Source organism: Rousettus aegyptiacus, unplaced genomic scaffold (genome assembly GCF_014176215.1).
Source record: "Rousettus aegyptiacus isolate mRouAeg1 unplaced genomic scaffold, mRouAeg1.p scaffold_m13_p_7, whole genome shotgun sequence".
Classification (NCBI taxonomy): Eukaryota; Metazoa; Chordata; class Mammalia; order Chiroptera; family Pteropodidae; genus Rousettus; species Rousettus aegyptiacus.
Window position 1 is genome coordinate 1114933 of NW_023416310.1, and position 13286 is coordinate 1128218.

The 13286-nt window shown below is 58.4% G+C and overlaps 1 protein-coding gene across 2 annotated transcripts in view; it reads right to left on the reverse strand.

Annotated features, from left to right (window-relative positions):
• Positions 1–11612, reverse strand: part of EIPR1 (EARP complex and GARP complex interacting protein 1) — a 58647-nt gene extending 47035 nt beyond the window's left edge. Inside the window, exons 1-3 of one of the 2 annotated variants that reach the window (XM_016155836.2) lie at positions 11455–11612; positions 6744–6827; positions 3466–3598 (exon numbers count right to left, since the gene is read on the reverse strand). In XM_016155836.2, the coding sequence (XP_016011322.2) occupies positions 3466–3598; positions 6744–6827; positions 11455–11496 (259 nt within the window). In that variant the 5' untranslated portion in view covers positions 11497–11612. Of the gene's footprint in view, positions 1–3465; positions 3599–6743; positions 6828–11416 lie in introns of both variants that reach the window. The other variant, XM_036224558.1, reaches the window with a different exon arrangement.
• Between the last annotated feature and the right edge of the window lie 1674 nt (positions 11613–13286).

Below are 13286 nucleotides of genomic sequence, written 5' to 3' on the forward strand. Positions count from 1 at the left end.
AGAGAGGACGCTGGTGCCCCCTGCTGACCAAGAGGGGACTGCGGGGGCACAGCCGGCCACCACCCGGGCACACCCCCCCAGACACACGACACGCACATAAACATCACGCGCATCACGTGTACACAAGTCAGCACACACAGCCTGCACACGCGCCGCACATACACGAACACGACACACAACACACAACACACCCACGACGTGCATGGGACAGCGCGGACGAGACCGTGGACGTGACGGACCCGCACAGGACAAACACAGACACAGCAGACGCGCAGCGGACGCAAACACAAAGGGGTTCTGGACAACGGGAAGCTGACGCGGCAAAGCCACAGGTTTCCGAAGCACGCTTTGTCCTCGAGGAACCGCCTGATGACCTGTGAGAACTAGGATTTGAATGTGGGGACCAGGAGAGACACGACGGCTAAAGAAGCACGGGAGGCGGCACCCAGGGCCCCCCGACACTGCCCGGGCGTCCCGCGGGAGGCCTCTCCCGGCCCTGCTCCCCCGGGGCCTGCTCCGGCCGCAGACGCCGGGGACAGTGGCGTGGGCTGTTCCCGTTCGCCCTCCCCACCCCACCCCGCGCCCGCATCAGATGTTCGCAAAAGCGAATCTAACAGTTCTATGAAAGAGTCGAATTTCCCTAATGATCAAATGTCAATAAGACGTACAATCGAGCGAGCGGGTTTTGCAGCACGTTTTGCACGAGGTGACGTGAGGAGGCGGCTGTGGGGCAGACGGTGCCGGGAGCAGCCCAACCCTGTGCGGCCCCTGAGGGGCGGGTGCGCGCGGGCTGCAGGGACCCGGCCTTCCGGGGTGGCCGTCGGGCGAGGACCGAGGGTGCACTTCTGCTGCGGGCACGGCCGCCCCGTCACCGGTCCCAGCCCCGGCGTACCGCCCGCCCGGCCGTTTGCCCGGACACCGGCCGGCTCCCGGCCGCTCCCGGCTGCAGAGGGCCGGGGAGGGCTGGGGAGGCCGCCTCGCCCCCCTCGTGCCCTCACTTTGCTTCCACGGCGATGCATTTTTCTTATAAAAATATCAGAAAGAAAAGCTAGTTTTTTTCCGAATCTTCATCTATGTAGATAAAGACCCAAAAGAGTCTGTGTCCATACAACTCCCCCCACCGCCCTGACTCCAAGAATACATCTGTCACGATCATCACAGGTGACGACCAAAATCAGATCGATGGCAGGCACAGATCCCTATCGAGAATCCGTGACAACCTGCTCCCCACGAGACAGCGCCGTGAGCCAGGACAGACAGGTGTGCAGTTTGACCCGGTGACGGGTCTGCACGTCGGCTCCTCTGACCCCCTGCACGTCCGCTGTTTCTAGGCAGCGTGAATGGACCTGAGGCTGTGAGTTTCTGCTGCGAGCGGCAGCTGCTCGGGTTGCCCCGGGGGCACGTCTGCTGCCTGTACCTCCGGCCCCTCCGAGGCAGGACAGTGAAAGGCACAGAGGAAGCGTTCCTCATTGGGCATTTGGAAGAACAAGGTGTGAGTTAATCCAATTTTCCATATTTATTCTCAAGGCCGTAGTGGTATTCCAGTGTGTGTGTGTGACTGTATGTGTGTGTGTGCGCGCGCGTAAGAGTTCTACCACACTAGACTCCTACTAAGTGGAAGGTTTTCTTCACGTTGCAATAAACAGATATTTAAACGATGTTATTTGTAATAAACAACAATGCCAAGATTTGTCCAGAAGAGGGCGCTCAAACGGGCTTGGTTTCTGGACTGGGTACAGGCCCACTTTCTCCGGCACCTGTCTCAGAGGAGGGGCCTGTGCCCGGGCCGGTGCCGTCCCAGGCCGAGGACCTTGAGAGACAGCGGCGGTGTTCCGCACGCGCTCGCCAGGGACGGCGAGCACTGCTCACCTTCCTGGGGCCACGACGCCGGTCCCCGGGGGTCACACCGTTTTGCGGTCCCCTTCCAGGCCCGAGGACCTGCTTCTGACCTACGGACGATGGTACGGGTGGGACCTCACTCTGTGACTCGCTGTTACATGGCAAAGGAGAATGTGCTTTGGAGGTAAAACTAAGCTCAGCTGACCTTGAGTTAACCAAAAGGGAGAGAGAAAGTCGCTCTTCTGGAAGAGGATCACCTCTGCCTTCACATGACCAACGTCCAGGCACTCCCACCACGGAAGGACGGCCGCCAGCCTCCCGTAAAAGGGCGAAGGGCCAGCAGGGCCGAGGGCGGGTGCGGAGACAGCGGGTCACGAGGGTGCACACACAGCGGTGCCCCACGGCACGTGGGACGTGTCCGGCTGTCGAAGGCACAGCCCTCGAGTCCACAAACACCAAGTGCAGGGGGAGGGGCTGTGGGGGTGCGCAAGGGCAAGACAGCTGTTTAGGCAAAAGGATAAAAAGGACATCACCATCTCAAGCACGCCATGGGAAGATTCAGGGTGGAACCGCCAGGCCACCAGAGTCCCCTGGGCAGTGAGTGACTTTCTTCAGGGATGAAGTAACAGAGGACAGAGTGGCCTCTCGTGAGCAGCTCTGCCTGACCCCAGGAGGCCCGGGGAGCGCTGCGAGCAGCCCGCGGGGCAACGCGCCGAGAAGCCAGGAACGAGAAAGCACATGGGGCGTGAAGGCCTTTCAGAAAATGATTTTTTGCTCCGAAAAAGAAGACTATTTTTCTAAAAAAAAAAGGTAGATGTGAAGATAAAGGAGAAAGAGACATAGGTGGAATTCTACGAAAGCAGACCGCCTCCTCACAGAGTTCTGGAAGTGGGGCATCCTGCTAACTACGCTGGTGACGGGAGGAAGTGGCCGGTGTAGGCACCTTCTGAAGCGCGGGTCCGGAAGGAAAGAGGAAACACAGCGTTTCCTGTGTCTAAAGACTGCAGAACGCTGAAAAGCATTCTGGCACGCTGGACAACTGAAAGACACATTTTAGAAACTACATAGCAAAAAAACCCAACGCTTTATTGTGGCTCCCATAACAGAAAAAGATGGAAGGTGAGTTTCTCCCCCAAAGCCAGAATTCGAACATTAGTTACCGGCAGTAACAGAGAAAAGAGTGAAAGACGACGCGCGGCCAGCCGGTGCCAGGGACGCGCACACCGACGCGGACGCTCGCAGAGCGGCGGGCGAGGCCGGGGGCCCGGAGCTCGTCCGGGGCCATGCGCGCGCGGGCAGCGAGGGCGCGCGCTGGAGCTGACGGCCGCGCCGGGGCCCCGCACATCGCCGGCCCTGCCCGAGGGGTGCGGCGCCCCGGAACAGCGGGGACTCCAGCGGGTCAGCCCCGGACGGCAGCGAGGCCGCGGAGCGCCGGCCCCCGACACAAACACGTACGCGCACACGCGCGCGCACACACGACCCCACCCCCCCACACACACCCCCACACGGCTCCTCTGCGCTCCGCGCCTGCACTGAGCGGCGGGTCTCGCCGCGCATGCGCACAGGCACCTCGAGCCCGGTCCCACGCTGACCCCCGCGGGCGCCCGGAACGGCCGCGGCACTCACTGTGGTTGTAGCAGGTGGCCAGCACGGCTCTGTCCGCGGGACTGGCGCTAATGTGCCAGATTTCACCCACTTGGTGGAGGAGGACGTTCTTATTGATAATGTTGTTTTCGTCATCAAAATCTATGATGTGGATCTACAAACAATACAGAGGACATCAGGACGTCACTTAATGAAACAGAGACAAAGAACCGAACGCATCTTTAACATCTTCACTAGCTGTTACTGTTGCTGTACTAACAGCACGCGCCTCCGCACGTCCATCTCACTGTGTTCCTCTTGAGAGACGAGCATGAAGTCCCTGGAGAGTGTGTCACGATGGCAACTCTACGACCCGGCCCCCAACATAACCAGTCCTAAGAAACGAGACAGCGAGCTGTCCCCTAGTGCCTTGGTGAGGCCACGGCTGGGGTCAGGGCCAGTCCTGCAGAGTCATGCAAATCGGCCGGGAGCCGCTGGGGCCCGCTGCGAGGCCGCAGGAGAAGGCCCGGGACGGCCCGGCTCTGCCCACTGCGTGGTGGGCATGACGTGTCACACAGTGGTGGGAAGGAGTGAGACAGGACTGTGAGTTGGCACACGCTGAAGCTCTTTAAAAAGGAGTCCGACAGCGGTCACTGCTGGCGATCCTACAGAACTAATCGTAACAGTATCACATTTTGGCCACTAAATGAAGGTATCTCCATGCTATCTGGATAATTTTGGAAGAATCAAAATGATTTTGACATGTATTCTCTTATCAATACCCAAGTCAATGAGAAAAATGAAATGAAATCTTGATTTCGAATATAAATTTATGTTAAGAACATAATCGTGGATTCGCACAAAGACATAACCAGGAATGTTCGCTGTGGCGTCGATTATCACGATGCGAAGTTGGAAGTCCCCTGGGGCAGGGCTGCAGAGGAGAGGCCAGCAGCCAGCTGTGGGTCACTCCCTTGAGGGGTGCCGGCCTGTCCGCTGATCCTGCCTGCGATCGACAGGGTTGCTGAGAGGGGACACGTCACAGTCATCCCCTCTGCCGGCCGGGCACTCGCGCCCTGCCCACGTGAGAAACGGGGTTAGAACGCGGAGGAAACGCGTGGAGAAGCACTGTGCAGAAGCCGAGCACCCCTCCAATCTGAACCCCCAGTTCCCAGGCTCTGCCACGCCGTCCGGACGACCAACGCGTACCCCCTCCAGTGAAAGCACCCCCCGCCTCACCAAGGACAGACCCCAGGCGGGCACGGCCTGCCCCCGGCACGGAGAACAAAGCCAGCCTGACAAAGAGAGGCCGGCAGCTGTCACAGCTCCTGACCTCGTCAGGAAGGCAGCACAGCTGCATTACGCAGTAATGACTCGGGGGCTGGGCGCTTTCTAGGGACTTAATGACTGCCGGGGGCGGGGGGCCGACGATGGCCGGAGGCCAAGCCAGAGGCAGTGAACCCCAACCCGCGGCCCTCACCCCCCTGGAAAGGCTTGGAGAGCCGCACAGGAGAGGGAGCGGGCGGGGCCGCAGAGCGGCTGCGAGAGTCTCTTGTCAGGGCACCGCGTGCCTCACTGCCCAGCCTGGGCCAGCTGTCCCGCCCTGGGGACGTGCACCTCCTGGCACAGCGCCCCGTCTGCGTGGGTGTCTGTCCACACGGGCCACACGGGACACCGTTAGGACGCCATGCACGTGGCCCATGCTTCACAGTGACAGTGCGAGCCGAGCGAGAGGGGGCAGAGAGGAGCAGGCAGTGCTCTAGTCACAACTCTGCCACACTGCAGCTGGGTCACCTTGGAGAAGCGATGCGGCTGCCCGCCCGCTTAAGCGGGGGGCTCGCTTAGACGCGGGGCTGACACCGCGCGCCTGTCCACCAAGGCGGCAGGCGTGGGTGGGGGTGGCCCGACCCGGCACTGACCCTGGGGTCAGGGGCCTCCCTGCCGGCCCCCGCCTCCGCTGTGTGCGCCTCTGGCCGGCGGGGCCAGGGGCTCCGGGCCGGGACCCACTTTGCCTCCCCCTGTCCCGGCACCGGCTGCTGGAGAAGTGACGGTGACACGGAACATCCTGCTGAACTCGGGGGCCCCCCCCAGGGGCCTCCGCAGCAGCCCCGCAACTCTAGTCACCGTCCCTGGAGATGGCTTTTGGGGGGGGGTGACAGGAGGCCGGGAGGGTCAGTGCCACAGCACCCTAAAACTCACCGTACCCGTGTTACAGAGCACCGACTGCACCTTGCTCTGCGGAGAGCAGCAGGAGCTGCCAGTGCGGTGGCCGCCCACAGGGGGCCGCCCGGCCAGCACGGGGCCAGGAGCCCTGCAAACTCACGTCGCGTGTGGGCGGAAACACGTGAGAGGGAGCGTGTCGCACGGGAACACCCGCGTGTCACATGAGAGCAGCACACGTGTCACGTGAGGGAGGAACATGCAGTGTCCGCCAGGGGCACGTGCTGCGTGCGGACACGCGTGCTGGGCGGGGGGCTCGCGGCCGCCGCAGAGCAGGCCGGAGGCCTGTGCTCCCTCTGCCTCCCTCCCCGCCCCCCCTCCCGTCCCCCTCGTTTCCTCTCCCCTCCCCCCCTCCCCCCCCCTCCTCCCACCCCGAGGAAGGAGCCCCAGCACTGTGAACACACCCAGCAAGTGACACACATTCCCCCTGGCCTGAAAGCCACCTTCCCTGTGGTGCTGACTGGTCGGCAGCCCAAAGCGAGGGCCACTTCCCCTGGGTCACACGCCGTGGGCACGCACCTCCCCCACCACGGCCGCGATGACCCGCGTCCGTCCCGCCAGCTCGCCGAGAGCCGGCTCGCAGCACGAGCGCGCCTGTCCGTTTTCCGTTGACTCAGCACAACACACAGGAGAGGGAAGAAGCTCCGAGAAGAGGCTGAACAAGCAGCCTCAAGCGGACGGACGCCCCGGCGGCGTCGCGCGCCTCCGGCAGAAAGACACGGCCGGCTGGGCGGGGACGCGGCTCACACGCCGCCTCCGCGTTCAGCGCAGGGACCACCGCGGCTGGCGCGAGCCCCGCCCGTCACGCCGCCACGGCTGGAACACCGCGCCGCGGGCCCCGGGCCGCTGCCCTGTCCCTTAACGGCGCGTCCAGTGTCGCCACAGAACTGAGCGGACGAAGACCGGAAGGCGCCCCCAATCAGCCTCAACCACTGAACGCAACCAGCACGTGCAGCTGCATGTTTACGTCCCAGTGAACGTTTTATTTTGTCGGCGTGGCATTAAGTTTCTCAAATATTGCCCGAAAACTCAATTCAGACGGCCGGGAAGCTGAGCGCCGTCTCAGCGATGAACGCGCACGCACCCGCGGAGACGGTTACCTGATTGTCGTATTTCAGGGACTGGGTGCCGACCAGGAACCGGATGGCGTCCGTCTCTGCAGTCTGCGGAGTGAGGGCACGAGCCTGCGGGCAGGAGAGAGGGCGCACGCGACGTCAGACTCCGCGCGGCGCCCCGCGCGCTCCCGCCCCCCGCCGGCCCGCGGGGCGCCCGCCAGGCGGTGGCGGCGGCAACGCGGACGCGGTGTAAGACGCCTGCCGCCTTCGTCCGCCGCGCCGCAATCACCCGGCTTCTGACCCGCTTAGGGAAACAACGGTGGGCGGGCACAAAAATCCAGCACGAAAGATGGCAAGTGTGCTGATAAAACTGTATTTTCAACCGTGATGGACGCGTTGGACAAATCGTTCTCCAACGTGGCCCCGGCAACAGCAGAGCAGGCGGCTTCAGCCGAGTGTCCCGCGGGGCCACGGGGCGGCAGGGCACCCACGTGCTGGTCCCGGGAGCCGGCAGGCCGGCGCGGGTTTGCTGGGCCAGCACCGAGCCCGAGTCCCGCCCTGCACGGCCCGCCGCAGGCCCGGTCCACAGCCTGCCCGCCCGCGACCCCGTCACACCAAGCCACGCCGCCGCTCACGGCCTCGCTTCCCGGGTTTCAGAACGGTGGGAAGAGCGGTTTGACAGCCATGCCGACCTCTCACGAGGCTCCCACGCTGGTGGGCGCCGAGGCCTGCTGGCCGTCTCCCGCATGAAGGCCTGGAGGTGGCCGCTCCTCGCACGGCCCTCAGAAATACGGCCATGTCACACGTCCCCACCCGCCCTTCCTCGACACATGCAGCGCAACGCACATCAGCCACGAATGCACATCTCCAGAAAAGCAAGAAAATGTGTCTAAAAGGGTATTCCTATTATCAGACGTTTGGGGGAAAAAACCTGTTTCCGCCAACCCGCCCACCCCAAGTTCCCCGAGGCCCCCTCTGCCCGTGTGCTGCAGCGTCTCAGCACAGCCTGGTGGCACGGTTTTTGGAAATTTGCAAAGTTGATGAATTCTTTGTGAATCTGTACATCTTCTGCCAGAATGCACACACGTATACACAGAACTTTGCTTGTTCCAGCAAATTCACAGACCCTCTGAGCCCTGTCCAATCCCACCAGCGCTGGCTTAAGGGAAAACGTCTCATAAGGACGTGTGCTCGCCATTCCTGAGGGTCTAAAGCCCGGCCACTCAACCTGACACTGAAGGTGGGATTAAGTGCCATCACTTTAAAACAGGAGAAAACCAAAAAGGAGTAAACTGTCTTAGGGCTATGAGACTGAAAAAGACGGGTGACTCGGGAACGCACGAGCTACCTGCGCGACAATAACGAACCGGCACTCGCTCAGCTTCACTCTAAAGCAGTTGACAGAGCCGAGAACCGCGTGCCTGACGCCGAATCAACGGTACACATGCACGACAAAGCGTCTGACTAGACCATGTTTCCGGGAGTTGCCACTGCTTTGGAAAAGGGTGGCGGCCCTGAAACGGTCCTGTTCCATCCCACACACCAAAACAGTTTTTGCTTTTTTTAATTAAAGAGAAAAAAAATTCTTACCAAAAAAAATCTAAACTGCATCTTTAAAATTACACTGAAACTTCTCAAAAGTTTAAGACCTTTCTTGTACATTATTGGGTAAAATTACAAAAAATAATTGAGCTCTGGCCATTTGGGTGACATCTCCATCCACATCTGTCATTCTGCTTCTTTGATTACGTGAATGATAAATGGCCCTTCTAAATCATGATGATAGTTTCGAGGTGTTCCAATGATCCTAACACAAGAAGATCAAAATCCCACAGTATAATCGGCCATGGAAAACTCCCAAGTATTTTATCCTGGTTCATCCTGACAAGTCAATGACGTGGACAGGAAGACAGGATGCAGAACATTATTCCCACGTAGCAGACACAGACGCCGAGGACCAGAGAGGGTAAGTGACCTGCCCGCGGGCGCACGGCTTCTAGAACAGAACAGCCCAGCCCTCCTCCTGCTGTGCGTGGTGAAGCATGGAGCTCGTGACCATGTGGCCGAAGTCAGACCACGGGGCACTTTATTAAACTCCACGCGTCGTCCCTGGTTCTCCAAAGGCCGTGGCCTTCTCTTCGCCGACCTTTCTAGTCTACCATCACCGTTTGGTGAACCAACCAGTAAGAGGCAACTACAGAGGCCAAGAGCCAAGAGGACAGCCAGCAGGAGGCACCGAGACGTGACAGCCAGTCCCGCGCAGTGGCAGGAGGCCCGACCGCCAGCCGAGGAGGACCCGCCAACATAAACGCCCTCGGGAATTCCGTGCTGTACAAGCCGGTGATCGCCCCAGATGACGCCAGACTGGCCCTCAGCTGGCCTTCATCAGAGTCTCCCCGCTGGGACCCGTGCTCCGGACAGGTCCAAGGCCACGCGAGAAGCCGAGCAGGCGGGGGCGTCTGCCTCAGGCGGTGGAGACGCAGCGCCGGGCCAGTTCGACCTCCACTATGAGCGACCTCCCTCCCGAGGGCCGCCCCCAAGTCACTGGGGTGGCACCGGAGCGGGCCACACAGCATGTTCTTACTTTAATGACCCCTGTGTCGGGGAGCCGCCTTTTATTTGCCCTAGGAGTTACTCGCTGTACCCGCCAAGCCTCACTACCCTCAGCCAATAGTCAATAACCACATCCCCATCTTTTAATCTAAACTGTTTCTCCACAGTAATTTAAACGTCACTGACAACCAAACTTCACTATAACTTTCAGTTCTTTGTTTCTGCAGTAATGGTTCTTCAAATTCAAGAAAATCACAGCCCAAGGAGCTGTCCAAAGTCTGCGAGTGCAAAAATCAGCCACTTCCTTGAGAATTAAAAAAAAAAGAAAAGCCTGCATTTGAGATCCTGCTTCCCAGCAGTTGTCATCAGTTTGGCTCGAATAATATAAAAGAGTTTTTTAAAAGACAAAAAAGCAATTCAGATAAAACACTTAACACCCAAGGCAAAGATCAACTCCATCGATTTGTCAAACCCAAGAAATAGCATTTTAGTGACCTCAAAGACCCAGCACTGAAGATTGAAACTTCTGGGTTATTTAGGGGACCAAGAAGTTATTAAGCAGCATTGATGAAAGATGCCCACTCAGGCAGCACAGGACCATGGAAACATAGCTCCCTGAACGCATCCCCCTTTGTACTCCCGTGTGTACCCCCGTGTGTACCTTCTTAAGGAGAAAGCAGCATAACTCCATGGTTAAGGCGCTCTAGAGTTGGAGTGGGTTTAAAGCCTACCTAGCTTAGAATCTAAGAGTCTCTCATTTTCTTACTAAATGTCCTTGGATCACAGGAAAAATAACATCGCTAATATGACCACGCTGAGAATTAAGCGAAATATATATACATTGCTAAGCAGAGTTCTCCACACATAAAGTTCTCGATTATTGGTAGTTAAGGCACCAGTCTTGGAGACCAGAGCCAGCTGTCAAACCCTGTAACACGGTTCATTACTCATAGGACACTTGGATACTGCCTTGCATGGAACTTATCAGTAAGAATTTTGTCCCAATATAATAATTGGAACCTCATTTATTGAATGATTATTATGTGCCGGGCACTGCTCTAAGTGGCTGAATTAAATGTGTTGACTCATTTAGTTTTCATAAAAGCCGCAGGGGGTATACACTCATTGTCCTATTCTATTGGCAAGGAAACTGAGGCCTGATGTCATGCGTGTAGTAAGCGCGGGAGCCAGGTTTAAAGCCGCAGTAGCCACAGTGACCTCCGGGCTCTTAGTGACGAACACGGCTTGCACCCCTCACTGTGAGCTTCCTGAAAGCAGAGGTCATTCAGATTTTTCACACACATTTGCTACACACATTATGCATGGCGTACTTCATAAAGCAGTGAACTGTTTTTAATTTTCTCTAACTGTCCCTCAGTGCCTTACGCCTAACAGGTTCTCAGAAGCCATTTGAAGGCAGGGCTCCAAAGGGCCTGGCATAATGTGACTTACCTGCCCTTCCAACTCGTCCTCCTCCCTCCTTCACTCCGTCCACGGGGCATTCTCCCTGTCCTTCTACCCTGCCATACACTCCCACTTCAGTGCTTACACTACGGGGTCCATTCATTTCACAACCATTTGCTGGGCATCTACTATGTGATGGTCACATGACTGGGCGCCAGCGCATACCGGATGAAAAGGAAATAGGACATTCGTGGGAAAACAGGTGAAATCCAAACAGAGTCTGTGGTTCAGGTAACAGGACTACAACATGCTAATTTCTAAGCCTTGACCGGTGCGCCCTGGTCGCGGAAGATACCAACGCTAGGGAAGCTGGGCGAAGGGTACACGAGAACTTTCCGCTTATCCTCGCGACTCCTGTAGACGCGGCCGTGTGTCACAATTAAACAATTCAAAAAGAAAAAAGTAAAATAGAGTTCTTGCCTCCAGGGACCCCAGTTCTGGAGGAAAATGTGAACGCGTGAGTACACCGAAGTTAGTGCTGAAAATCAGGCCCCACGTAGCGCCCAGGACCAAGGGAGGGGAGGGACGGCGGGCTGGCCACCGAGCCCGGGGTCGCGCTGCGAGGCGGCGCCCAGCTGGCCCTGGATGACCAAGTGATGTCACGGAGAGCCCCGGTGGGGGCTGGACGCCCAGGTCGCTCAGCCTCCGCAACCGCAGTGTCCTCCGCCGCACAGGTGCGCGGGGACCAGCGCCGGTCTCACCTGCAAACCGCGGGCGCCGGGGCCCTCCTGCGACCCACCTGGAACTCCAGCCCGTAGATCACCGGCGCGTCGTCCTCCATGCTGCGGCCGCTCGCACGCCTCAGGCGGCCCCCTGGAACCGGCGCGACCCCCGCCCCGCGGCGCCCAGCCGGGAGGCTTGGCGGCCCGACGCGGCTTCCGTAGGGCGCACGCCAGCGACTTCCTGCTCCGTCATCAGCGGCGCGGCTTCCGTAGGACGCACGCCCGCGACTTCCTGCTTCGCCGCCGGGGCGCTCCCTGCCGGCGGCCAATGGCGGCGGCGCGCGGCTCGTGCGCATGCTCACTTCGCTCCCTTCCGGGCTCCGCTCTCGGCCGGCGGGGAGGGGACCCCGGGGGCTGAACCCGGCGGGGCGGGAGCCGCGGCTGGGGGGAGCGGCCGGCCCCGTGGGGCGGAAAGCCGGCGCTCCGTCGTGGGCGGACGGGCGGGGCGGTGGGACGGCGCTCCCCCAGTCCGCGGTTTGGGGCCGCTCGGATGTCTCCTGCGGGCCTCCCCACCCCCGCCCTGCCCCATCATCCCAGAATTCCCACCTGGGGCTGTGACCCCGTCTTCGTTACCGTTAGTACTTTCCCCGGCGCGGGACAAACGCTTTATATGCGCTGTCGTAAAGTTCTTCGCGCCAATCTTGTGACTAAGGTTATCATACTTCCATTTTACAGATGACCAGATGCAAAATTCAGTAACGTGGAGCTGGGGGCTAGGATGCGTGCTTGGTCTGTCACTCAGGCTCTCCTCAGGATCCTTAAAGTTAGGGTCCCTGCTAATTCGTGCCCGGAGGCGCCCAGCACCCGAGTGCGTGTGGCATGGGTAAAGGGTCGCCTTGCCGCTTTGGCAGTGCCGCGGCGAGCATTGGTGCCCGGCATGGCAATGCCGGCCGCATTTGACAATGAATGAGAAAATGCTGGGAAGACTCTGGCTTCCCCAGCAATCTCCAAGGACTATCATGGTGGAGAAATTACCTCTCAGGCAGTACTCCAAACTGCTCACCTTGACACTAGGCAGTGCCCTTATTACCAAACTCGGGGGTTGCCAAGCTGCAGTGGGAAAGGGTTATTGATCCGAGTGTACAATCTTTTCACTGCAAAATAAGTTCAGGAGACCTAATGTACAAAACGGTAATAATATATCTTGTTCTTGAAATAGGATATTTCCAGTGTTGTCACCACACATACCCAAAAAGTGGTAAGCGATAGGCAAATAGGCGACGTTAATCATTTCAGTTGTTGTCATTTCAAGATGTATATGTTGTATACTTTAGATACATACAATTTTTATTTATCGAAAATACATTTTAAAAATCATTGAAAAAGAAGAAATGGCCAGGTCTGGTTTGGCTCAGTAGTCCAGTGCCAAATGCAGTGTCTGGCAGAATTACAGCCGGATGGATATTTGCTGGATCAATAAAGAGGTCTGGCTGATCCCAGGAGAAAGCAAGGAAGCAGAAACAGACATGAGCATGCTATTCACTGGCTCCGTTGGCCTGAGATGAAGTTATGGAGCTAAGAGAATGCAGGATATTCATACTGCTGGATTAAATCAACTCAGCTATTATTGCTGTTATTACTATTACTACCATTTTTATCAATGTTATTACACAACTAGTACAGATACAGGGCAGAAAAACTGAAAATACTGGTAAGTACAAAGATAAATCCCTGGAAATACAGTACTCCCGGGGTGCTGTGGCCTGCAATGAAAAGTGCCTAAGGGTCTCCCTGCCAGGGGCCCTCGGCTGCAAAGCCCGCTTGCAGCCTCTGATGTCAGAGCCACTTCCCTCTCCACCAGCAGGTGTGGGCTCCGCCCTCTCCCCGCTGTGTGCATTTCCCTCCCCTT